Raw genomic sequence first — 26,213 nt, 5'->3', positions numbered from 1 at the left:
CAATCATAATTTTACCGACATAGAGTAAGATATGGAAATCCTTAAGATATTAAACAAAGGCCCCCTACATGATATAACAGAAAGCTGTTTTATACATTTAGATAAGTATTTCAATTCAAACTACAACCTTAATGACATTTTGGAGAAATCCAATATTCTATTTGATCTTCTCATTATTACTTTTAGAAATGTTAATTTAACAAATCATAAATCGATTTTTCATTCAATTCATGGTACCTTTCTGCAGCAATTACCCCTATTCCCACACCCCTCAGCCCCGCCAAAAAATAGTCCCTCTTCCCTTCCCCATTCTCTCCGATCTACCCTACCCCGTTCTTCCGCTCCCTTACCTACTCATGCTTCCCTTTGTATCAGTTACGCAATACGTCCAACACACCACGGCACAAGGTGAGTCACATATTATATTTTAAATCACATTTTTTATTACTTTTTGCTTTTTGATCGGCCCCCTTTTTCAACAGCCCTTGTACTAATTTGGCTTCTTTTTCCAATTATTATTTATCGGTCCACTTATTTCCACATTGAACTGCAAATCTTCACCACTTACTTGATAGAAATTATTTGACCTTCATGAGCAACTTTCGCCTTCAGTTTTTAAGGACATCAAACCAGAAGCTCATTCAACGGCATCAATGTAACATGTTTCTACATTATTCACTGCATGTGCATAACTTAATTTCTAAATGCCACTGCTACCATATTGTGCCCTATAATGCATTGGTTCCCATCAGGCAAACGCCAAGATCGAACCAAGTGCATCATAGTGATCAATACGTCCACCAAAGTGGGTATGCTTGGCACATAGCTTACCTTGCGATGCGTATCCACTCTCAGCAGCTCAGGAGTGCATGATTCAGGGGATCAGGGTATAAACAAAGGCCTAATTAGATAAATAAAGAGGATACCAAAAAGTGCAAGGTAAGAATAGATCCTACTAAAAATAACTGAAAACTTTGCTGCATTCAAAGTTTTACAATAAGGGGTTTATTACAGTAAAATCAATATTGATGAAATACAAATATAAGAGCTGTCCAAATATACATGGGATTAATAAAATATGGAGCCGTCGATAGCCAGTTCAACTTAGCGGTCGAGAAAACACCTTCACGAAACCTCATTGCTGTAACAAGCATGTAACAATAGGGTAAGTAATGGAGTATTTAACGGATATCTGTACAAATACTAGTCTAACAGCATCATCCTACTCATCTCTATTCTATGCCACAGTACTCAGAACTCTACACCTGACTAATATAAACATACATTATACAGTGCATCGATCCCTAGGCCAGCTAAGAGCAAGGCACCTAACATAAACATTAAAATAACAGGAACTCAACTACATCATCCTATGCTCACCACATAAAGGGCTAGTCGTATAAAATGACAAATACAAATGGAAATGAAATCTCTACTAGTACCATAACAATAAGGTCGTTGTCTCCCTAAAACACTGGACAGACAGCAGTCTGCTTTTACTGCCGCATTCCTGTGTCGTGACGTCACACACCTTCCTTCCCTCACTCCCACTCAGCACGTGATAGGAGCCGGCCATACTTTATTTCTATAAATAGCCTCCAGCTGACGACTGGGAAACTGACTGCAGGGTGAATTTTACTTTCACTGTCCCTCTCGGAAACTGGCCCACATAGCGCTCTCATAATCATGCATGGGCTACATGCAATCGTATCTATTTCATTATCAATAACATAATCTCGCTGCTGCCTCCAATGGGCTTATCCATTGTACAAAGGCGCAATCCACTGCGCTATCATTACTTGGCCATTACCAGGCATATCAAACTCATATAACACATTATTAATCTGCACTAAGGCTTTCTCTACTTCACTTTGCACAGTCAGCTAATTACATAATGCTCATGTATCTCAAACATGATCACACACACCCCCTGACACGTTAGCCTGAGTAAGTTTAAGGGATAGGTCACGATCTCCAATAAATTACATAAGACCTCAAAGATATGTACCTGACGCTGCTCTATCAACCATATCTGTCTGCTTGATACCGCCGTCATGACCATAATGGTCCGATATGAGAAGTGGAGACCACAAGTACTCAATCATAATAATACCAAATGGAAAAGTTATCACACAAACAAGGAATAAACGACATGCAACCTACAATTAAATTAACTGAGTTTGAGTCCTGGGCATAGCTATACTGTGCACAACGATCTACCCTAACGTAATTCACATGTTGGCTGACGGCCAACCTTGTTCCTATCCTGTGGAGTTTAACATTGCATGCTTCTTACAAATTGGAAAGCTCAGACCTGAAATGATCGGTGGACATATCGGAACGGCCCCTCATTGGACAGATGGAGTTACTACATCATGACAGGCTTCGACACTGGTGGCATATGATGTAGATGTTGATTCCCATAGGGAACCTAAAATATTTGTCCCGAATGAGTAAATTTATAATACCAATATAAATGGTCCGTTATTGGACATTATAAATTTTCCAGCTAACTCATTCTTGGTTGCCTGCGTTTCGCCCTCGTGTGCTAAGTTAGGCTCGTCAGTTGGGACTTAGCACACCACCCAAGACGCAAGGCTAGTGCATACCGTGGAGGCCACTGCATAGGCTACTTGAAGCCACCAGCAGTGCCAATGCACTATGAGAGCTATGTCTCATTTTCAAAAATTGATGCCTGCCTGGCTATCAAATGATGTAGATGTTGATTCCCACAGGGAATTTTTGAAAATGAGACATAGCTCTCATAGTGCATTGGCACTGCTGGTGGCTTCAAGTAGCCTATGCAGTGGCCTCCACGGTATGCACTAGCCTTGCGTCTTGGGTGGTGTGCTAAGTCCCAACTGACGAGCCTAACTTAGCACACGAGGGCAAAACGCAGGCAACCAAGAATGAGTTAGCTGAAAAATTTATAATGTCCAGTAAACGACCATTTATATTGGTATTATAAATTTACTCATTCGGGACAAATATTTTAGGTTCCCTATGGGAATCAACATCAACATCATTTGATAGCCAGGCAGGCATCAATTTTTGAAAATGAAACATAGCTCTCATAGTGCATTGGCACTGCTGGTGGCTTCAAGTAGCCTATGCAGTGGCCTCTACGGTATGCACTAGCCTTGCGTCTTGGGTGGTGTGCTAAGTCCCAACTGACGAGCCTAACTTAGCACACGAGGGCGAAACGCAGGCAACCAAGAATGAGTTAGCTGGAAAATTTATAATGTCCAATAACGGACCATTTATATTGGTATTACTGGTGGCATATACGGGCTGATGACTGGAGACATTCTGGCTGGCGAGAACATTTCCTGCAGCTTCTCAGGTGGTTAGAGGATGTCCCATTCGGTGTCGTGATGAGCAGGTGCGCCTGATGTTCCTGGGTCGACTCCCGATGCCGTGAGGACTCCTTGTCTTCTTCATCTCCCATTACCGCTTCCTCAATATAAATGGGCAGTATCTCGTACTGGGTTGATGTATGGAAAACTGTAAAGAAATATCTATTACACACAGTCCGTATTCGATGCCTGCCTATTCCCACCACCACCATACCTCATGCGGTTGTTTGACCAAGTCACTTTCAGAGTATAGACTTGATACATAAACGTTCTCTTTACAAGACATGATAACAGTTTCATGTTAGACTATCACACTGACCGAACTTCCTGACACAATAGATAACCTGAGCCTACACTAATCAGTGTATTACGTTTGTTACATTGTGGACCTCAAGTAACATGAAGCTACCAGTCAAACAGTCTAATTATTAGCAGCACATCCTCTCATGACAGCAGATCAGCACATGTAATAGCAATAATTCAGCTTAATTATCAATGTTGATTACGTACCTTTCCCCAGATTCAATCGTGCTAGGTGTATGCAGCTCGAAGATAAAGACGCTCTTCTGTATGCCGACTCGCAGCGTGACGACCTCGTTCTAGCAGCCGTACAGTCAATGAATGAATCTGACGCGCTCAGCAGTCGTGTATTTATAATCAGGCTGGTGATGGCGTTACCACGCTTGTATGCGGGAGGTCTGTATAACCCGCGCCCGCGACTGGAAGCTTCTCCCGCACAAAGAGTGACAAGTACCTCACTTAACGTATGCACTTATAATTATAGCCGTGTCGCATATCAAAACTTACCGGAAATTATGCAGGTTGCAATTCTCTTATCAAATCCAGTGCATCTCTTCTGTAGCCAGAGATATTAAATTAATTTCTTCTTCCCTCCAAAGCACACTCAGCCCGCGAGATTCATGAAGTGGTGCGCGTCCAACACTATTAATAAAGAAGTAATAAATTCCTTTTATGAGTCTCTGGAATTTTCATAATGATACTGCTGCTATGTTCCCACAAGAAATGCTCCATCTGTACTCTCTTATATAATAAACTGCTATACAATGACTTTCATATTTTGTGCAATTTGTGTTATTGGCTGGTGATGACCTTGACCTTAGGTCAAAACTAGTACCAAATAAATGTTTCATTTGTAATGTAAACCTCATTGCAAAAATATTGTATTGAAAGGTGGAACTGTTAAACTAAAACTTTTAATTTCCTATTCTAAAGTAAAGAACGAATTGCTTCTCTGCAATGTTCCCTGCCTTGCTATCCTCGCTGCGGCTTACGAGTTAAACATAACTTGGTTCCCACTATTCAATTTTAGCCAACTAGCCTTTCCTTAACATACTGAAAGAGGAAATGTAGCGGAAATATATAATACTTGTACTTCGTTGAACTGTTCAGAATATAGCAGTACAATAATGTTACTCATAACAGTAAATGTAGAAGTAGCTGTATCTGAGAAAAATGAAGAAAAGAAGAACAGTGTTTGTACAGTATTTTACATAGCTCATATAAACTGCACATGGTAGATGTGTAAATTTATTTCCAGTTCTTATTGGCTAGTATATCACTTCTAGACATCCATTTGTTCAAATCTCCTCGCTATGGAAATTTATGGAGTTCCTGTTCTTAATATAGCAGGGTGCACATGGAGTGTTGCCTTCTGTCATCACGTGGTTAACTTTGGTGACTTGCACTGGCTGTAAACCAAATAGAGAATTAAGTCCTCCTTCAAACTTTCACACGTGCTGTTCGCTGCTCCTGGCTGAAGGTTATTGCCTTAGCTGTTTAACCTAGTTTTTACTGATGTAGGTCAGTTCTCACGTAGTGAAATAAAATAATGATTATTCCCAATTAATTAAGACCATTTTAGATGGTTACAGTATTTACACTTCACCACAGAAACCTATCCACATCGTTCTCATTTCTAATGGCTCTATAAATGATCGTGTCACCAATATATTGCACCATAGCAGACAATGCACAACCTGTTAGATCCAGCATAAAAATCGTAAACAGAAGTGGCCCTGTCATACGACCCTGAATCACACCCAAAGTGCCCAAAGTTTGATTTGACCTGGCCCCGCTGAATACAACACATTCATTTGACCTACCAGGAATGATCTCAACCAGCTTGCCTTGAATGCCATACTTGCTAAGTTTTAACAATAGTCATTGATGAGGTATTTGGTCAAAGGCCTTACCCAGTTGAGAGCTACACAGTCCACTTGGGTGATACTAGTTTGGTCCAAGGAATGCTGCGACTCATCAGTTAGTTCAGTTAATACAGGATTTTCCAGGGAGGAATCCATATTGGTTATTTAACATGTCTCACTCAGTAAGAAAAGCCAGCACTTGTTCACCAGTTCTGTGCCTCATACAGTTTAGAGATACTATGTTGTTATTTCAGTCATCAGTCCATAGACTGATTTGATGCAGCTTTCCATGCCACCCTATACTGTGCTAACCTTTTCATTTCTACGTAACGACTGCATCTTACATCTGCTCTAATCTGCTTGTCATATTCATACCGTGGTCTACCCCTACCGTTCTTACCACCTACACTTCCTTCAAAAACCAACTGAACAAGTCCTGGGTGTCTTAAGATGTGTCCTATCATTCTCTCTCTTCTTCGATTCATTATCTCTTCATTTGTGATCCGATCTATCCATCTCACCTTCAGCATTCTTCTGTAACACCACATTTCAAAACCTTCTATTCTCTTTCTTTCTGAGCTAGTTATCGTCCATGTTTCACTTCCATACAATGCCACGCTCCACACGAAAGTCTTCAAAAACATCTTTCTAATTCCTATATCAATGTTTGAAGTGAGCAAATTTCTTTTCTTAAGAAAGCTCTTCCTTGCTTGTGCTAATCTGCATTTTATGTCCTCCTTACTTCTGTCATCGTTAGTTATTTTACTACCCAAGTAACAATATTCATCTACTTCCCTTAAGACTTCACCTTCTAACTTAATATTTCCTGCATCACCTGCATTCGTTCGACTGCACTCCATTACTTTTGTTTTGGACTTATTTATTTTCATCTTGTACTCCTTACCCAAGACTTCATCCATACCATTTAGCAGCTTATAATACCAATATAAATGGTCCGTTATTGGACATTATAAATTTTTTTTTTTCAGCTAACTCATTCCTGGTTGCCAGCGTTTCGCCCTCGTGTGCTAGGCTGGGCTCATCAGTTGGTACCTAGCACACCTACCAAGACGCTGGCTAGTGCATACCGTGGAGGCCACTACGTAGGCTAATTGTAGCCACCGGCAGTGCCAGTGCACTATGAGACACTTTGTCCCATTATCAAAAATTGATGCCTGCCTGGCCATCAGATGATATAGATGTTGAATCCCATAGGGAATCTGAAATATTTGTTCCGAATGAGTAAATTTATAATACCAATATAAATGGTCCGTTATTGGACATTATAAATTTTCCAGCTAACTCATTCCTGGTTGCCAGCGTTTCGCCCTCGTGTGCTAGGCTGGGCTCATCAGTTGGTACCTAGCACACCTACCAAGACGCTGGCTAGTGCATACCGTGGAGGCCACTACGTAGGCTAATTGTAGCCACCGGCAGTGCCAGTGCACTATGAGACACTTTGTCCCATTATCAAAAATTGATGCCTGCCTGGCCATCAGATGATATAGATGTTGAATCCCATAGGGAATCTGAAATATTTGTTCCGAATGAGTAAATTTATAATACCAATATAAATGGTCCGTTATTGGACATAAATTTTCCAGCTAACTCATTCCTGGTTGCCAGCGTTTCGCCCTCGTGTGCTAGGCTGGGCTCATCAGTTGGTACCTAGCACACCTACCAAGACGCTGGCTAGTGCATACCGTGGAGGCCACTACGTAGGCTAATTGTAGCCACCGGCAGTGCCAGTGCACTATGAGACACTTTGTCCCATTATCAAAAATTGATGCCTGCCTGGCCATCAGATGATATAGATGTTGAATCCCATAGGGAATCTGAAATATTTGTTCCGAATGAGTAAATTTATAATACCAATATAAATGGTCCGTTATTGGACATTATAAATTTTCCAGCTAACTCATTCCTGGTTGCCAGCGTTTCGCCCTCGTGTGCTAGGCTGGGCTCATCAGTTGGTACCTAGCACACCTACCAAGACGCTGGCTAGTGCATACCGTGGAGGCCACTACGTAGGCTAATTGTAGCCACCGGCAGTGCCAGTGCACTATAAGACACTTTGTCCCATTATCAAAAATTGATGCCTGCCTGGCCATCAGATGATATAGATGTTGAATCCCATAGGGAATCTGAAATATTTGTTCCGAATGAGTAAATTTATAATACCAATATAAATGGTCCGTTATTGGACATTATAAATTTTCCAGCTAACTCATTCCTGGTTGCCAGCGTTTCGCCCTCGTGTGCTAGGCTGGGCTCATCAGTTGGTACCTAGCACACCTACCAAGACGCTGGCTAGTGCATACCGTGGAGGCCACTACGTAGGCTAATTGTAGCCACCGGCAGTGCCAGTGCACTATGAGACACTTTGTCCCATTATCAAAAATTGATGCCTGCCTGGCCATCAGATGATATAGATGTTGAATCCCATAGGGAATCTGAAATATTTGTTCCGAATGAGTAAATTTATAATACCAATATAAATGGTCCGTTATTGGACATTATAAATTTTCCAGCTAACTCATTCCTGGTTGCCAGCGTTTCGCCCTCGTGTGCTAGGCTGGGCTCATCAGTTGGTACCTAGCACACCTACCAAGACGCTGGCTAGTGCATACCGTGGAGGCCACTAGCCAGCGTCTTGGTAGGTGTGCTAGGTACCAACTGATGAGCCCAGCCTAGCACACGAGGGCGAAACGCTGGCAACCAGGAATGAGTTAGCTGGAAAATTTATAATGTCCAATAACGGACCATTTATATTGGTATTATAAATTTACTCATTCGGAACAAATATTTCAGATTCCCTATGGGATTCAACATCTATATCATCTGATGGCCAGGTAGGCATCAATTTTTGATAATGGGACAAAGTGTCTCATAGTGCACTGGCACTGCCGGTGGCTACAATTAGCCTACGTAGTGGCCTCCACGGTATGCACTAGCCAGCGTCTTGGTAGGTGTGCTAGGTACCAACTGATGAGCCCAGCCTAGCACACGAGGGCGAAACGCTGGCAACCAGGAATGAGTTAGCTGGAAAATTTATAATGTCCAATAACGGACCATTTATATTGGTATTATAAATTTACTCATTCGGAACAAATATTTCAGATTCCCTATGGGATTCAACATCTATATCATTTAGCAGCTTATCGAGATCTTCTGCAGTCTCGGGTAAAATAACAATATCATTGGCAAATTGCAAGGTTTTGATTTCCTCTCCTTGGATTGTGATTCCCTTTCCAAATTTCTCTTTGATTTCCTTTACTGCCTGTTCTATGTAAACGTTGAAAAGGAGGGGGGACAAACTGCAGTCTTGTCTCACTCCTTTCTGGATTGCTGCTTCTTTTTCAAAGCCCTCAATTCTTATCAATGCAGACTGATTTTTATACAGATTGTAGATAATTCTTCGTTCTCGGTATCTGATCCCAATCACCTTCAGAATCTTAAATAGCTTGGTCCAATCGACATTATCGAATGCCTTTTCTAGATCTATGAATGCCATGTATGTGGGCTTGTCCTTGATTCGATCCTGTAATATCAGACGTAAAGCCAGGATTGCTTCACGTGTTCCTACATATCTTCTGAAGCCAAACTGATCTTCTCCCAACTCAGCATCAAATTGTTTTTCCATTCTTCTGTAAACAATACGTGTTAAAAGTTTGCAGACATGAGATACTAAACTAATGGTGCAATAGTTTTCACACCTGTCAGCACCGGCTTTCTTGGGAATAGGTATAACAACATTTTGCCAGTCAAGATGGCAGTGACTTACATGATGTTCGCATGTAATATTGTTGCTTGGAACTATTGAATAATCGGTCATTCTAAGCTAAAATTTACCGTCTGAAGCACCAGAGTGAAGCTGCTAAGTACTTTTGTAGTGAGTGTGGTTTTAAATCTGCGTCGTGGAGATTAGTGTTCATTAAAGGATCAATCTCATACCTATAACCTCATCTTGTTAGCTAACCGATAATGGCCGCCTCTGTTGATGGAGGTCAGCAAGTTTTTTCTAACTCACTGAATCTAAATAATGAAAATCAGCAAGTCTCAAGTAACCTCATGAATCGACAGAATAAAGAAAGCATAATTCCCACCCGTACCGGTGAACCAGGTAACCCCATGACAACCTCTATTACTGTTCCTAACACACTTAATCAATCTCCTAACAATCCAAGGTTAAGTTACTCTGCAGCAATGCAATCCTACCCTACCAAAGATCAAGCTATTGTTATTGAATCTTGCGATGGTATTAGTATCCGAGATTATATACTAGCAATTGGAAAAGTCACTAGCCCTAGTAACATCCGATTTGTCTCACGGGTATCTAATGGAAGAATATGTATCTTCCTTGCAAGTCAAAAGTGTGTTGAAGAATTAATTTCAAAACATCCTAAGATTCTCATAAATAATGTCTCCTTGGAAATAAGACCTCTCCTAACTAAAAACAAACGAGTTATTCTATCCAATGTTTGCCCTGTGATTCCTAATATTGTTATTGAAGAAGAATTTCTCAAACTCGGCATTAAACCAATGTCAAAGATATCACCTATTAGAGCAGGTTTAACAATCCCCGGATTTTCTCACATTCTCAGTTTTCGGAGACAGATTTATATTCAAAATGAAGACTTTAACAAACTTCCAGACTCACTCCAAATCGAATATGAGGGTACCAATTACTGGATTTATTTATCCTCTGACACACCCACCTTCTTTCTTTGTAAAACTGAGGGGCACTTAGCTAGAAACTGTCCTGATAATGATGAAATAATAAATGAAGGCTCCTCATTTAATCAAAACAGTCATTCTCGTGGCAAGATCAATCTAACAGATTTTCCCCAACTAGTAGAGGATACGCAAAAAATTAAAACAAACTCTCAAGAAAATATTACCTGTACTCCCTCACAAACTACTGTTCAGACAACTGCTACATCTACATCTCTTCAGTGTTCTCAAAATCAAAACTGTGGGCCTTTACCCTCAGTCGAAACGACTCTAACCTCTCATTTGGAATGCCCTCAAAACCCCTCATGTGTTCATCTTGCTGGATCGAAGAGACCAATATCACTATCTAGCAGTGAAACTACAGACAGAAAAGACCTTGATTTTAAGGAACCTCCCCTAACAACTGAACCTAAGACAAGTGAACAGACAGGGAAACACAAGACAAAACAAACTTACAAGAAACCAAAGACAGAAAAAGAAAGCACAACTATTAGTGTTATGCTTAAGCCAATTAAACAAGTTCTAGAAGCCAACCCTCAGTCCTTTCCCCTCAATCCTTTTTTGAAAACAGTATTGGAGTTTATGACATTGCAGCAATAGCTTCCAATTACACCCAAGATCTAGAGGGTTTAGCCCAAGCCCTTCAAAAACTATATCCATACTACACTGAAAAATCCATTAAGAACAGGAGTACTCGAATAGTCAAGAAACTGCTTAAGGCTAGCAGTGAAAACCGAGGTGAAGCAATTAACAGTTTAGTTCCAGATTACTCCAGCGATGACTCTACTTCCGTCACATAATGATGATAAAATTCCCTCTACACTTTTTTGTCATTCTTATGACTATATCATTACTTCAATGGAACCTCAACAGTTTTCGATCACAGCAAGAGTATTTACAACTTCTACTAAATAAACATCAGCCTTCAGTTGTCTGTGTACAATAAACTAACTTTAGAGACAACTTTGTTTCCCATTTAAGACAGTTCAACGTACATTATAAAAACCGAATTAATCCAAATCATGCAAGTGGAGGCGTAGCCACCTATGTTAAAAATAATTTACACCATCAGTAGGTTCCTTTAACTACTGATTTAGAAGCAGTCGCAGTTTTATTATACCTACCACAAGCTATATGTGTATGTAATGTTTATTTTCCTACGAATAGTACATCTCACGCTGATGATTTAAGGAACCTAATACACCAACTCCCCAAACCCTTCATTTTGATGGGTGATTTTAATAGCCACAACAGTTTATGGGGTAGTCGCAATACTGATGCAAGGGGGAAAGAAATAGAGAAGATACTGGATGAATTTACTCTAGTATTATTGAACTCAACTGCTCCAACTCGTTTTGATATAGCACATGGAACATACAGTAGCATAGATTTAACTATATGCACACCAGACATAGCTGCACTATTTAACTGGTCCATTTATTCAACTCTACAAGGAAGTGACCACTTCCCCATCATAATTAATGATGATCAAAATTCTCCAGACAACACATCAAAACTCCAATACTGTAAATGGAATTTAAATAAGGCAAATTGGCAATCATTTAGAAAGATTGTAAATAAGTATTTAAATGATCTAACTCCAACAAATAAATTTCCTTCTAAGCACATCAATGATATTGTTCAAGACTTCACTGAAGTAATAATTAAATCTGCTGACCAGAGCATCCCAAAAACAGCTCCTATGCCCTTCAAGAAAACGGTTCCCTGGTGGAATGACTCCTGTAAAGAGGCTATCAAAAATAAAAACCGTGCTTACTACCTATACAAAAGAAATCCTACGCCTGAAAATAAAATCAATTTTCAAAAACACCGAGCAATAGCACGAAATAAAATAAAATTAAGTAAGAAAACCTCCTGGTTAACATTCGTCTCCTCCTTAACCTGCCAAACTTCACAAAAAGTTATGTGGAATAAAATCCAAAGAATAAGTGGCAAATACAATAAATTCTGTATTACCTCTCTAAGAGATCCAGTCGCTGGGTCAATTGTAAATAAACCTCAACAAATAGCTGATCAACTGGCTAAATCATTTTCAAAAATCTCTAGCGATAACAATTATGAACCTGAATTTCTTCGCATGAAAACAACTCGAGATCCAATAGACTTAAGTGAAACTGTACCTTCACCGAACTATGCTTATAATGATACTTTACAGTTACAAGAAATGGTTACAGAACTCAACAAATGCGGCAGATCTAGTCCTGGCCCAGACACCATTCCATATGCATTTTTAAAACAGCTTCCACATAGTGCACTCAATTATCTACTTGCTATTTTCAACTATATATGGAGTTCCAAACTATTTCCAGATCAATGGCGTTGTGCTATTGTAGTGCCTATACTCAAACCAGGAAAGGACATTTTGATCCCAGATAATTATCGTCCCATCGCCTTGACAAATACAATGTGTAAGCTACTGGAGAAAATTGTTAACAAGAGATTACGCTGGTATTTGGAACATATACACTTTTTTAGTGATGCACAAAATGGTTTTCTTCAAGCACGTTCAACAACAGATACTCTGATATGTTTAGAATCAGAAATCCGAGAAACTTTCCTAAATAATCAGCACCTCATAGCTGTTAGTTTAGACATTGAGAAGGCATATGACATGGTGTGGAAAGACTATCTAATTGAAACACTGATGAAACATAATATTTCAGGAAACATGCTTCACTTCATTTATAATTTCCTTAAAGATCGCCGAATTCAAGTCAGGACAAATGGAACTCTTTCACATGAAGTAACCATTGACAATGGAGTTCCCCAAGGATCAGTCATCAGTGTCACATTATTCCTCGTTGCAATAAATGGCATTGTCTCCAACATTCACCTACCAGTAAAGGCTTGTCTTTTTGCCGATGATTTGACTATACTAAGTGCAAGAAATAAATTAACTACTCAACAGTTACTTCAAGAATCAATTGATAATATCCAAAAATGGGCTAAAGTTACAGGGTTCAAGTTTTCCAAAACTAAAACCAAATGCATGCTCTTCTCCAAATGTAAACATACTGTACAAGACCCTGAGCTGTACATGGACAATCACAAAATTGAAACAGTAACAACTATGAAAATCTTAGGAGTTTTATTTGATACTACGTTAAGTTGGATACCTCAGCTGAAAAACCTTAAAGATGACTGCTTGCGAAGGCTGAACATAATGAAGATCCTGGCAGCAAAGAACTGGGGGGCAGACTACCAGGTGCTAATGAACACGTACAAAGCCATTATTAGGGCTAAATTAGACTATGGCAGCATTGTATACAATTCCGCAAGAATGTCTTCACTCAAAATCCTCGATTCCATCCAGTCCTCAGCTCTTCGAATTGCTCTAGGAGCCTTCCGTACCAGTCCAGTAGCCAGCATTCAAATAGAAGCAAATGAACCACCACTCACAATTAGACGTAGACAACTCAGTTTGACTTACGCGCTCAAGGTAGCAACTATGAGTGAATCAAGAATTAAGTTGTATGCTTTTCCTAACAAGCATCAAAGTACACTCATTAAATCAGGATCACAACCACAGCCTTTCAATGTCAGAATAGCCAAGTTTCTTGAAGAACTAAATTTAAATATCCCTCAAATACTCCTCACAGACAAGTCTCTTAATGTCCCACCATGGACTGTTACCCTTCCAAAAATTAACTTTGAAATAAATTACAGTGTCAAAGATGAAACTGACAGATCTCACTACCATCAGTTATTTCTTGAAATTTCTAATAAATACCCAAGGCACACTGCAATCTATACTGATGGATCAAAATGTGAGGAAAGAAATGGATGTGGGATTATATATCCTGAACGTACCATGCTATACCGATTGCCTGACTACTATACAGTCTTCTCTAATGAGCTGTACGCAATAAAGCAGGCTATGCTATATATTTTGAAAACCAGCACCTGTAATAACTCCATCATTTTTTCTGATTCAAAAAGTGCATTAAACGCAATAGAAAGTCCATCATCGAAACACATCCTTGTACAAGAAATACAACTGTTGTTTAACAACATCATGAAAGAAGGCAAACAAGTCATCCTTGTGTGGATACCTTCTCATAGAGGTATTCAAGGCAATGAATCTGCTGATCAGGCAGCTAAAGACGCTACTTACCTCCCGCTAGGCGATCTAACAATAGCTACCCCTCACACTGACATTATTGCCTATGCTAAAACAAAATTATACCAACAGTGGAAGATAAAATGGCTGCAAACTTCGAACAGCAAACTCCACGAAGTAACAACGGAATCCACAGTACAACACTATCTTCACAATCTTCACAGGCAAGATCAAGTCCTAATAACTAGAATACGGATTGGCCACTCCAAGATAAGTCACAGCTACCTCCTTGAGAAGAAACTGCCTCCCATCTGTACAACATGCAATAGTATGTTGACTGTGAAGCACATCATAACAGACTGTTCACTGTATGACAAATGGCACCAGTACCACTGTATACCTAAGGATATTAAGGGGACACACTCATCTCCTTCACTGTGCAAACAAATTATCAAGTTTTTCAAAGACACTGGTATGTATTCAAAAATTTAACTGTTCAGTCTAAAATACCACTTTTATATTTTTTTCATTCTTCACCCTACTGTAATTTAATGTAAATTCTGCAGTTAGAAGTCACGATAAGACCTTAGGGTTAAAGTGACTCTAAATTATCTTAATACAAAAAAAAAACATTCTGCCGAAAATCGGATGGGACTTCTCCTGTCTCATACATCTTACACACTAAATGGAATAACCTTGCCAAGCTGGTTTCTCCTAAGGCAGTCAGTAATTCAGAGGGAATATCATCAATTCCAGGTGCCTTGTTCCTATTTATGTCGCTCACAGCTCTGTCAAACTCTGACCTCAAAATTGGGTCTCCCATTTCATCAGCATCAACAGCCTCTTCTTGTTCCAGAACCAAATTATCTACATCTTCACCTTGATACAACTGTTGGATATGTTCCTGCCATCTTTCTGCTTTGTCTTCTTTCCCTAGAAGTGGCTTTCCTTCTGAGCTCTTAATGTTCATACACCTAGATTTCCTTTCTCCAAAGGTTTCCTTGATTTTCCTGTATGCAGCATCTACCTTTCCTAGGACCATACAACCTTCGACATCCTTGCACTTCTCCTTCAGCCAGTCTTCCTTAGCTACCTTGCACTTTCTGTCCATTTCATTCTTTAATCGCTTGTATTCTTTTCTGCCCTCTTCATTTCTAGCATTCTTGTATTTTTGTCGTTCATCAATCAGGTCTAGTATCTGCTGAGTTATCCACTGATTCTTAGTTTATCTTTTCTTCTTTCCTAACATTTCTTCAGCAGCCCTGCTGACTTCATTTTTCATGACTATCCACTCTTCCTCTATTGTGTTTCCTTCAGCCTTTTCATTTAGTCCTTTTGCAACATGTTCCTTGAAACAATCCCTCACACTCTTTTCTTTGAACTTGTCTAGATCCCATCTGTTTGCATTCTTTCCTTTCTTCAATTTCTTCAACTTCAGATGGCATTTCATGACCGACAAGTTGTGGTCAGAGTCCACGTCTGCTCCTGGGAAAGTTTTGCAATCCAACACTGGGTTTCTGAATTTCTGCCTAATCATAATGAAGTCTATTTGATACCTTCCAGTGTCTCTAGGTCTCCTCCACGTATAAAGCCATCATTTGTGGTGTTTGAACCAAATATTGGCAAGGACTAAATTATGATCAGTGCAGAATTCAACCAGCCGACTTCCTCTTTCGTTCCTTTGTCCCAATCCAAATTCTCCTACTGTATTACCTTCTCTTCCTTGGCCTACCACTGCATTCCAGTCTCACATCATAATTAGATTCTCATCACCTTTTACATATTGTATTAAATCTTCTATCTCTTCATACTATACCAGATGTTATAGAGCCCGGGCAGTAGTTGTCTGCATTTTCCCTATCACTATCTTTGAATACGGGAACGACATTAGCTTTCTTCCATTCATCTGAAATAGTCCTATTGTTCATTGAGATGTTAAATATTGCACGAAAGGAAGGTACCAATGCATCTCCACAGCAGTGGAGGATTTTTTCTGGCACGTTAATAGGGCTTTTCGCTGCATGGAATCTCATTCTCCAAAGCGTTTCTCGGACCTCATTGGTTGTAAAGTAGAGCCTGATTAAGGGAGTGAGAGGAAGGGGTGTCGTTATAATAAGTATGTCTTCATCCTTGTCAGCTATACTAAAGTTATTTTTAAATTTACAGTTAAATGTGTTAGCTATTTCTTGAGAAAAGAAAACTGAGATCATTGTACCTGAAGACAAGTGGGACACTTGCCATTTTTTAAATGATGAAAGCCCATAGCTCTCTAGTATTGGAACCAAGTCATTGGATATATGAACTGCAGGCATCACAGATTAGTGATGTGGTTTTATTCTCCAACTTTCTGTCACTTGGATTTCCCTTCCATTTTCTGTATAAATTATTCCTCTTTTGGACACCATATGATCTCTCGTCACCCATTGCGTTTTTTGTTTATTAAAGATGGAAACTTTCAGCACCACTTGATCAACACATTCAAATTTATTTATTTTTTTCCCCAATTTTGCCAGATCTCATTGATATTTTAAATTGCTGGTGAAGGAGATGAAGGGAACAGAAAGATGTTTCAGTAATAGAAGTGAGGAAAGATTGTCCCAGTTCGTACGGGAAAAATGAAATTATATATTGTTCCAGAGTGTAATTTTGGGGAGGGTTTTCTGTAGATCATAGGTGTAAAATAGCTCGATCACAAAATCCAGGAATTTCGTCTAGGAACTTAACAGATTATGTGAAGTTAGTAAGGAAAGTAAGGAACAGGTCTAGTGAAGAACAGAAATTTTGAGTAATGTGGGTAGCTTCAAACACCAGCTAGTGGAGAAAAATGTCCCAGAAAGTGGTGAGAAAGCTGTCAGAAAGTGGATTATTTGGCACTGAGGGGGCATTGCTCGACCATGTAATTTCAAGGTTGAAGTTTCCAGCAATATTAATTATGTCATAATTTTGCTGTACTTGTTGCGCATGATCCAGAGAGGAGAGCAAGGCATCGTTCATTACCTGTGAGACTTCGGTGCACGATACACTGACCCGATGAGGAATTTATTGCTACCACTCGTAATTTCTACCCACAGAATTTTGGTGGTCCTTTCCAGGTCGGGGCACCTTGTCGGATTACACTCTGGTTTTGCAGCAAGGAGAATGGTAGCACTTCCGAGGGTGTCTTACAGCCGTCTTTCACTGATACACACTATAGCAGGATTGATGCTTGCAAGAAAAGTGAGGATATTTTCTTTTCTGCCTGGGCACTAAATGCTGCATGCATTAAATGCAAAATGAGTCTGATTGATATTAGCATATTTACATTTGTAGCTATTTACAGAGTTGCTGTGGAGAAGAAAGTTAGGTAATGGCAGCATTTCACAATGCCAAATAGTCCATGTTTGTGTCCCCCTTTCTTTAATTTCCTGTACTTAGAAGTTGAAATTTTTGCATGTATTCTATGACTAATTGACAAACAACTGCTACAGTTTACAAATAGTTGGTTATAACATCTACAGCTTTCACATATTGAACACTGCTAAGGCCCAGGTTCAGTTCATTGTTTCCAATTCATGCAAGAGTTAAGCACCACAGTGGCTGCCCAGCGATTGTCAGTCTAACAACCCTGCACTCCACAATGCGGTGTGGCTGCCAGCAGCCCGAGACTCCCTGCCTCATCAAGTGAGACACTTAACAGAACATTTCATACTTACCAAGAGTTTCTCCAGGAGTTTCTCATCAGCAGACTTATCCGAATGAACTGTTATGTCTTTCGAGAACGCCACTACACATTGTACGGAAGAAACTATTACAGTAAAACCTCGTTAATTCGAAGCTGTTGGGACTCAAAAATCGGACTTCAAATTACGTGATTTTGAATTAACCGCCAATTCGAAATTCAAAAGTGCCAACCCTTGCCGCGTTACAAAATGTTCTAAGGCCCGTTACTGCATGCAGTTAACCTTGATTCACAGTTTAAACCTTTCAAATGCCATGAAAAGAACATACAACTCAAAGACGAGGATAAATTACGCTGGTTCCCCTGTGCAAATGCAGTATTTATTGGATCACTGTAATGTTTGCATTTTCAGATTCCTCGTACTTATACGGAAAGTGCCAGACGACCTTAAAACTTGTGGCTTTCCTATGACGAGGGGATAAAGTTTCTCACTTCCGTGTGCATTGCAACACAGTACAATGAGCCCCACCCTTGTACGATTCCCCAGCTGGCACTTCTCCTTTAAAACCATAAGACCTTTTGGGCTCAGCATTAAAAGAAAGCAATGCAGTTTCATCGGCAATGACAATATTGTTCGGTGCCTGCGAATTGATTACATGAGCCATGCTTTTTCCTCAACTGTCGGCATCGTCAGTGTTTGCAGATTCTGTTTTTCCGCACACTGCCTGCTGCGTGATATTACGGCGTTCCTTAAAAGGTTGAATACAACAGAATTCCGATTTCGTTCAACTTAGCAATTATGAAGCACATTGTAGACCAAAAAGAAAAGGACACACCGAAGTGAGTGTAAGTGCGGAAAGCTACCCCTCCACGTTCCGGAACACACGTTCTATCATGAGGCGGATAAATTTTGAATTTAAATTACTCTGTAACATACTATTGTTTAAAAATGTAAAGGCAGTTTTGAATTAAAAGTCTTAATTTCGGTAATGGGGCCGACAATGTACTTCGAATTACGAATTATCCGTATTTCGAATTAAACAATTTAAATAGCATGCAAAACCGTATCTCATGTTTCCGGAAACGAGAGCTTCTTCAAATTAGGTGGGATTTTGAATCAACCGATTTCTAATTATCAAGGTTCTACTGTATTTATTAAAGTAAGGAGAACACTTGTAACAACTGGTGTGTTTCCTGCCATCTTGATTTTCCCAATTTGTTCTCTTGTGTTCCAACTTTATCCTGTTTTTATTATTTTTATTATTATTTTATTGCCTTGTTGGACCACTCCAGTTAATCATTTTCTTGTCATCATCTTAGATAGGTTTACTTTCCAAATTGCCCAATAGCTTTTCATTTATTCTGATCTTTTCTGTCGTTCCTCATCTGTAAACACACTTTTCATTGTACGGTATGTCATTTGTCTATTTGTTTAAATCTTATGTTTATCAATTTCTTTAAATTTTCTGTTTTATCTTCGTATTGTGATTTTTCATACTCTTAAATCTTCATTGAAGCTTATTGGTCTACTTATGTCATTACTTGACACATCTCCCCTGACAGTTCAGAATCGAGCTCATCTCCTTACTTGTAAGTCTTCCCAGCCCAGAGTTTGCAGCATTTTAATAACACTACCCTTTTTGCCATAAATCGCTCTGAACCAACCGTGCTGCTTTCCTGTGCTTTTGCTTAGTTCTTGAATCCAGTAATCCTGGTGAGAGTCACATACACTATAACCTCACTCTAATGGGGCTCTTACCAGTCATTTATATGTCCTCCCCTTTACATCCGTACTCTTCTTCTTCTTTTCCTACCACTTTTCCGCCACCTGTGGGATCGCGGGTGCGAACTGCGTCGCACATGTGGATTTGGCCCTGTTTTACAGCCGGATGCCTTGAGCCTGAGCCTCGCGGAGCGCAAGCGGCAGCTGTGGATTTGATTAACATTGCCGACCTCATTTGGTCTTTTACCTCAGCTTGACATGGGGCTCGTAAGAGCATTGACTGTTGGTTTAATTTTGATATTTAAATTCCAGTATTTCAGAAGGGTAGTATATGACTAAAGTGGAGCAGTTGAAATGTGGTGGCGGTGGCAATAGTTTGCGACTTAGATAAGGAGACTTGTTTTCTCTTAGGAACATGCTAACGATGAGGGAGGCAATGTGGGGTGTTGGGGCATGCAGTGTTTTTGGGTGGGGAAGGTCTTGGGTTGGCAGGGAGGGGAGGGGTTGCTTGGGTTAGGTGGTGCTGGGGAGTGGAAAGAGGAGATTTCTGAGAAGTTCTGTAGTGGGGATGGTTTGTAATGTGCGTCCCAGGTTGTGCGTAGGAGGGGTTTGTGGTTGAGATCCAGTAGGGGGGAATATGTAGGTTGGTTGGTTGGTTGGTTGGTTGGTTGGTTGGTTGGTTGGTTGGTTGGTTGGTTTTTTGAAGAATGTACAGCCTGGATAAGATGTGGCATGTTTGCAATTGGAGTTTGCACACTTGGGTTGGTCTCGGGGGACTGGGCAGGTGGAGTGGTGGTGATGGTCACCACATCGGTTACAGCGAGTAGGGTTTGTACAGTCTGCAGCAGAGTAGTTCAGCTGTAGACAGTTAAAGCACATAAAGAGCAGTGAGGATTGCGGTCGAGACTTATTTTGTATTTTACGGGTTCAAGTCGGGATTGATGCAGTTTGTAGGGCCGATGGAGAGGTATGAGAATTTTCTGTGTGTGAATAATCAGTTTGCACAGGATCTGCCTTCCTGACGCCAACCTTATATGGAGGGATGTAATCACTATTGCGTGTTTCTGTGCTGGTTGGTAGTGTAGTGTGTTGCATGAGTATGAAGAGAAGAGTGTTGGGGCGGACACAAACACCCAGTTCCCGAGCCAGAAGAATCAGAAGCGATTAAAATCCCCGACTTGGCCAGGAATCAAACCTGGAACCCTCTGAACCGAAGGCCAGTACCCTGACCATTCAGCCAATGAGTCGGACTCCCTTTTACATCCATACTACAGCCTCTAAATACCTTCATACTTCTTCACTTTAACAGCATTCCCAATGTCCTCATTTTTAACTCAGGTTTTTTATCTTTTGAACAATCTGCTCAGTAACTTAATCTCAGCTGCCTGCATATGGCTTTCATCTATTCTTGTCAAGGGCCAATGACACTTCTTAAGTACTTAAAGTGTTCTACTATTCCAAGTTTTATTCCTCCTCTTCCTTCCCTCGTCTTATCATTACCATGGTTTTACTCTTCTCCTTGCTGTTCTTCATTCCCCATTGTTCAATATTTCCTCTTATGATGTCCATCTATTCCTACACTGCAGACTCTACTGTTTCCCAGATCACAGTATCAACTGTAAACAGCATTAAATTCGTTTTCATTTCTACACAGCTTTTATTTTTTCCTTCATAATCTTATCCTTTACCAATACAAATAGCAGTGGTGTCAGAACACTTCCTTGTATCAGCCCTGTTTCTGGTTTAAACTACCTTATTTTCTAGTTTTCATTTTCTCACACCTCCAACATTTTTAATACAGTGCTCTAATCATATCTGTTATATCTGTACCCATATTTTTCTGTATCAAGGTTTGCCAACCCTTTTGTCTTGGTACACTATCATAGTCTTTTCTTCATCAGTGAAAGTCATCACCAGATCCTACCCCATATTCTCAGTTCTTTTCCTTAATTTATCTCGCGATAAACATTGGTTCTATTGTTCATCTTCTGAATCTAAATCAGAATTATTCCTTTGGAATTTGGGACTGTATTTTTTTCTCTAAACTTTCCTTTTCCTATCCTTCCCATGATTGTGGCAACCCTGAGACATAATTGTGATTCCTCTATAGTTAATTCAGACCTCTCCCCTTCTTTGAATATTGGTATTATGACTCCTTTTTGCCATTCTTAATAATGTTATTTGCTTTACGTCCCACTAACTACTTTTACGGTTTTTGGAGATGCCGAGGTGCCAGAATTTAGTCCCGCAGGAGTTCTTTTATGTGCCAGTAAATCTACCGACACGAGGCTGACGTATTTGAGCACCTTCAAATACCACCGGACTGAGCCAGGATCGAACCTGCCAAGTTGGGGTTTGCTATTCATAACACTCCATATAACAGTTATTCTCCTGAACCTCCCATACTTTAGTTCCACAGTGAACTCATGTGCGCCCTTCTTTTCTTCTTCATTTATGACCCTTGTGGATGCTGTATTTGCTTCTACAAACCCTATTCTACTTTCTTTGGTCTTAGGTATTCTCCATTCTTTCCATGTTTTCTTCTTTTCCTCTACTATTTCTCTCATTCTCATTCCACCAGTAGGCCTCCTTTTCTCTAAACTCTTCAGTTGTTTTACCACATACTTTTTCTGCAGTGTGAACCAATGCAATCTAAAAAAAAAGTTCCATTCTTCTTCAGCATTCCTCACTTTTGACCTGGATACTAGTGGTTTTAATTACTCCATAAACTTCTTTTGCGCCTGCTTGTCTTTCAGTTTCCATACTTTCTATTCTTCTCTTTTTCCTTGGGGCTGTGCAATTGTGGCAGCTCTCAGTTTTATTATCTCTGCTCTATGATCTTCTCCAAAGGCTTCCTCAAGCATAGTTGCCACATCTACCAGGTTTCTACAGTATTCTTTCTCTATCAATATATAACCAACAGGGCCCGGATTTAAAAAAAAAAATGAATATTCAAACGCATATTTTGAACGATAGCGCATATTTTTAACATTAGTGCATATATATATTTTTCTCTTATGATGTGGGATCGGTCCTACTCATTGGCTGAATGGTCAGCATTGAGGCCTTCGGTTCAGAGGGTCGCAGGTTCAGTTCCCGGCCGGGTTGGGGATTTTAATCACGTATGATTAATTCTTCTGGCTTGGGGACTGGGTGTTTGTGTTTGTCCCAATACTCGTCTCTTCATATTCAGACAACACACTACACTACCAACCACCACAGAAACACGCAGTAGTTAATCCCTCCATATAGGGTTGGCATCAGGAAGGGCATCCAGCTTAAAACAGTGCCAAATCCACATGTGCAACACAGTTTGCACCCACGAACCCACAATCTAGAAAAAGCGGTGGAAGAAGAAGAAGCGTGATCGATTATCAAAGATTTCTGAACAAAATGAAAAATGTAATGAACTCTATATATTATACATCCCTTGGCAACACGAGAAGCCTTCCCTGGTCAAGGAAAATGCTTTCAGTGTCGCAGGTGGATAATGACTCTTTTCACAACAACTATTTTCTTCTTTCTGACATTCAATCCATAAGCAACTACATAAGTAGAATCAGGTAGTCTTTGCCAGAAGAATTTTCTAACCAGTCAGTGCCAGTGTACAAGTATTGCCCAGTTATGTTCGTCGACGTAGAACGATCATTTTCGGCATATGAATTAATTCTGTCTCACAACAGAAAGGCACTGACCCCTGAAAACATTGAAAACTGTCGATAACCTACCGCCATGCATCATTTTGCAAGGAATGAAACATTTTTATCAATTTAACACTGAGTTAAAATTGAATAATGCCTTTGGTAAGTGTATTTTGTTTTATTTTTAGTGCATACGAATCCGGGCCTTAATAATCAGTTAAGTTCTTTGTTGTTCTCTCTCTCTCTCTCTCTGTCCATATCTTGTAATCTTCTGGTTGTTTTTCTTAAACCAAATTTTTCTTATTATCAACTGGTTTCTCTCATAGAATTTAATTAAAATATCCCCTTCATGATTCTTACAGCCATATCCATAAGGTTCCAGGATCTCTTCTCCCCCTTGTGTGTCTCTTCCCACTTCTGCATTCAGATCCCCCATCAATATTATTTCTTTCTCCCTGATATGTTTTTCCACTTCCTGTAGGAATTCCTCTGTGTTAACTTCCTTATTTCCAGTTTGTGGAGGCATACAAGTGAAATAAATCCTTTGTTCCATTCTTAAAATGCACTCTCACTGGCATATTTGTGTCACTTATACAGTTCATTCCTTCCTCATATTCTTGAACATATCATTTTGCAATCCATCCAACACCATTTCTCACTTCCTTTTCTCCGCTGTAACAGTTGTGTCCATCGTTCGATGTCCTCTCACACAATCCTTGGACTGCTATATCTTTCATAAAATTGACCTATTCTGTGGTCTTTTACCTATCAATCTTACGATATTAACAGTTCCAATTTTCATATACTCATAGTTTGGTGCTGGTAGTCCACTTTCTCAGCACCTATAGTACTACATGGCCACTTACAGCGGACATCTAACATTTTCCGAGACAGGACCAGATTAGAATGGGGTCACCACTCGCAAAGCCATTTTATACCTACTACCCTTCAAGCGTGACATTGTAAAACTCTGAGCTGCACTCGCAGCAAGCTTTATTTCTAGTGTAGTCCTAAGGCTGATTGCAGTATCGTATGAATTTTGCTTTAATTTCCAAATGGGCAGGCAAAATATGATCAAAATATGCACAATAACATATTAACATATACTGACCTGATTATCCCTGGACAGCTGCATGTCAATACTGGGACTACATGTATTAGTCACTCCATGGATTTGCATTTCTTGGCATATTATCATGAATTACATCATCAGTTCTTGTATTATTTCCACACTCTTGAATTATTTTAACTGCCATCATTAACAAGAAAATTAACTATTTCTTCATCAACAACAACTCTGCCAGAACCCGCCATGTTTGCAAACAAACGTGAAATGCGTGCAGAGTTAACTGCAGTCATTATTTTTTTAAATTAATGACTTTGAAGATATGCTACATCTTTTGGCCATAGTAGATAGCTCGGAGTATAGCCGAAAATTGCCTCTTCCTAACGCCTTACAATAAAGCAAATAGCTATTACGAAATTCACATAATGGGTATTTCAAATGTCACGGTGTAACACTGTAATCATAGCAGACCAGTGAGCGCACCGTTGCGCCGCATACACTGCTTAGGGTTAAGCTGAGGCACTTCTGACATGGAGAACAAGGCAGCTTTTGCAGCTGTCCCTAACATGGAGAACAGATGCTGAGTGATAGGTTCTAATGGCATTTCATCCACGCAAGGGACCATCACCTAAGGGGGCTCAGCCGCCCAAAGCCGTTGGCTCCTTGTTAATGTACTGCCGCTCAACACTTGGCACCGAGTAACTGCCTGTACAGTCTACTCCATTACCATAGTGGGGATGACCCCTTCTGATGCATTACTTCCAAAATTCATACCACTTTACCTTGCCCCCATCATATTTCTTGCAGCAGCAGTAGTAGACGGTACAGTTTTTCAGTTTACACGTGATAGGTGGGAGAACAATATAAACATTCTAGTTTTTCAGTTTGTCGAAAACATGAGATGTAACACTATAACGACCTGTAAATGGATGGTTTCTGTCATAATCATTGTCGTGATATTTGCAATGTGCTGTTTCATTATGTGATTTGCACAAACAATTGCAACTCTTACTTTTGGAGTTTTAGTACAAGTAAATCCAATGAATCATTTGTAATAACCCTCTTTAAGAAATGGAAAAGACTGTTAAATCAAGATTTTCATCAGACTCCTACTACGTATACTCCAAATACTTGTATGTAATATTATGAAGCAATTTAAAGATCACAGTGAAATATATATTCAAAGGAAATAAAGGTTCAAATGATAAGAATTACCTTCCTCTACAACTGGACAACCAAACCAGTCTTTGTCTTAACAATACTGTCTGAAACTGCTTTTTACCTACCTAATAGATTTTAGTTTAAATTAGGTGGATAGTAATGTAATGGAATTTTGTTGCAGATCCTCTCCTATACTGACATACTTAATGAAGCTAAGAGGGACAGATGTGACAAAAGTAATGCAAGTTCTTGCAGTGCAATAACTCCACCTGCAAAGTATTATGAGAAAATCTTGCATCATGCTGTTCCTTTGACTCCATGTCGGAGTCCTCCCATCGAGCCACCTATTTACAATAGGTATGTTTTGAAATGCATCACCTATTTGATTATGCCATGTGGAACCTATGTGATGGTTTGTTATTTTGTTGTTTATTAGTCTGAGATAAGCATTTAATTGTATCTGTAATTTATATCTTAAAAATAATTTTTCAAGTGATATATTTGAATCATAGCTATATTTGTACAAAAGTTTTAAAGTCAGTAATAATGGGACAATATTGGAATGGAAGCAGGGATCATCAAGAAAATATGAGGTGTGTCCAGAACAGTTTTCATATGCTTTGATGGA

General features: G+C 39.7%; 1 protein-coding gene across 2 annotated transcripts in view; it reads left to right on the top strand.

The window, feature by feature from the left end:
* LOC136858445 (titin homolog) overlaps positions 1 to 26,213 on the top strand; it is a 415,865-nt gene that overhangs the window by 387,970 nt on the left and 1,682 nt on the right. For both annotated transcript variants that reach the window (XM_067137993.2, XM_067137992.2), the window contains one exon: positions 25,767 to 25,942. In XM_067137993.2, coding sequence (XP_066994094.2) covers positions 25,767 to 25,942 — 176 coding nt within the window. The remainder of the gene's footprint in view (positions 1 to 25,766; positions 25,943 to 26,213) is intronic.

The sequence above is a fragment of the Anabrus simplex genome, chromosome 1 (assembly GCF_040414725.1).
Source record: "Anabrus simplex isolate iqAnaSimp1 chromosome 1, ASM4041472v1, whole genome shotgun sequence".
Lineage (NCBI taxonomy): Eukaryota > Metazoa > Arthropoda > Insecta > Orthoptera > Tettigoniidae > Anabrus > Anabrus simplex.
The sequence above is the reverse complement of the archived record's forward strand: the minus strand, read 5'-3'. Positions and strand labels throughout refer to the sequence as shown.